The sequence below is a fragment of the Artibeus jamaicensis genome, unplaced genomic scaffold (assembly GCF_021234435.1).
Source record: "Artibeus jamaicensis isolate MK-2021 breed Jamaican fruit bat unplaced genomic scaffold, CSHL_Jam_final contig_2962, whole genome shotgun sequence".
Classification (NCBI taxonomy): domain Eukaryota; kingdom Metazoa; phylum Chordata; class Mammalia; order Chiroptera; family Phyllostomidae; genus Artibeus; species Artibeus jamaicensis.
The window spans coordinates 174,375-175,507 of NW_026521675.1; the positions used below are offsets into that span (position 1 = coordinate 174,375).

At 43.9% G+C, this 1,133-nt stretch overlaps 1 protein-coding gene across 1 annotated transcript; it reads left to right on the forward strand.

The window, feature by feature from the left end:
- Window positions 1-933, forward strand: LOC128627011 (olfactory receptor 688-like). Its single transcript, XM_053662836.1, is given in 3 exon segments — window positions 1-430; window positions 433-592; window positions 594-933. Coding segments are annotated over 3 exon segments (930 nt in total).
- Window positions 934-1,133: the final 200 nt, after the last annotated feature.

Below are 1,133 nucleotides of genomic sequence, written 5' to 3' on the forward strand. Positions count from 1 at the left end.
ATGGACACCACCCTGAGTATAATCAATAGTTCAAGGTTTCAAGTGTCTGAGTTCATCCTGATGGGGTTCCCAGGCATTCATGAGTGGCAGCACTGGCTCTCCCTGCCCCTGGCTCTCCTCTATGTCTTAGCTCTTGGTGCCAATTTCCTCATCTTGATCACCATCCAATGTGAGCCTTCTCTGCACCAGCCCACGTACCATTTCCTTGGTATCCTGTCTGTGGTGAACATTGGCCTGGCCACCACCATCATGCCCAAGATCCTGGCAATCTTCTGGTTTGATGCCAAAGTCATCAGCTTTCCTCAGTGTCTTGCTCAGATGTATGCTATCAACTCTTTTATGAGCATAGAGTCAGCCATTTTTCTCTGCATGGCTGTGGATAGATACGTAGCTATTTGCTATCCCCTTCAGTACACCTCCATCAAAGTCACAATATCTGTATACTCAAAAATGCTCTGTTGACCATCCCACTGCCTATATTGGCTACCCAGTGACACTACTGCTCCAAAAATGAGATTGATAATTGTCTGTGCTCTAACTTGGGTGTCATCAGTCTTGCCTGTGATGACATTACCATTAATCGGTTTTATCAGTTGGGTTATAGTTGGAAGTGACATGGGTTTGGTCTTTACTTCTTATGCTTTGATTATTTGCTCAGTGATGAGGTTGAACTCTGCTGAAGCAACATGTAAGGCCCTGAATACCGGCAGCTCCCATCTCATCCTCCATCTCTTTTTCTACACAGCAATTGTTGTACTATCTGTCGCCCATCTGGCTAGAGAAAGGTTTCTCTTTATCCCTATTCTCCTCAATGTGCTGCACAGTGTCATTCCCCCAGCCTTGAACCCTATGGTATATGCTCTTAGGACCCAGGAGCTGAGGGTCGGCTTCCAGAGGCTACTGGGTTTGGATGAGAATGAGTCCAGGAAGTGAGCCAAATTTAAATGATAGAATTCTATAACTGGTATTACAGAAAAAACACAGGTTTTGGAGCACAAGAGTCTGAGGATAAAATTTCACATCCTTTAATTGCTAAGAATGTTGAGTCAAATTAATTCATCTATGTTGTACAGCATGCTGTCAAGGCACTGTTGTAAATTCATCTAATTGCCATAATAGCCTTATGAAACAAC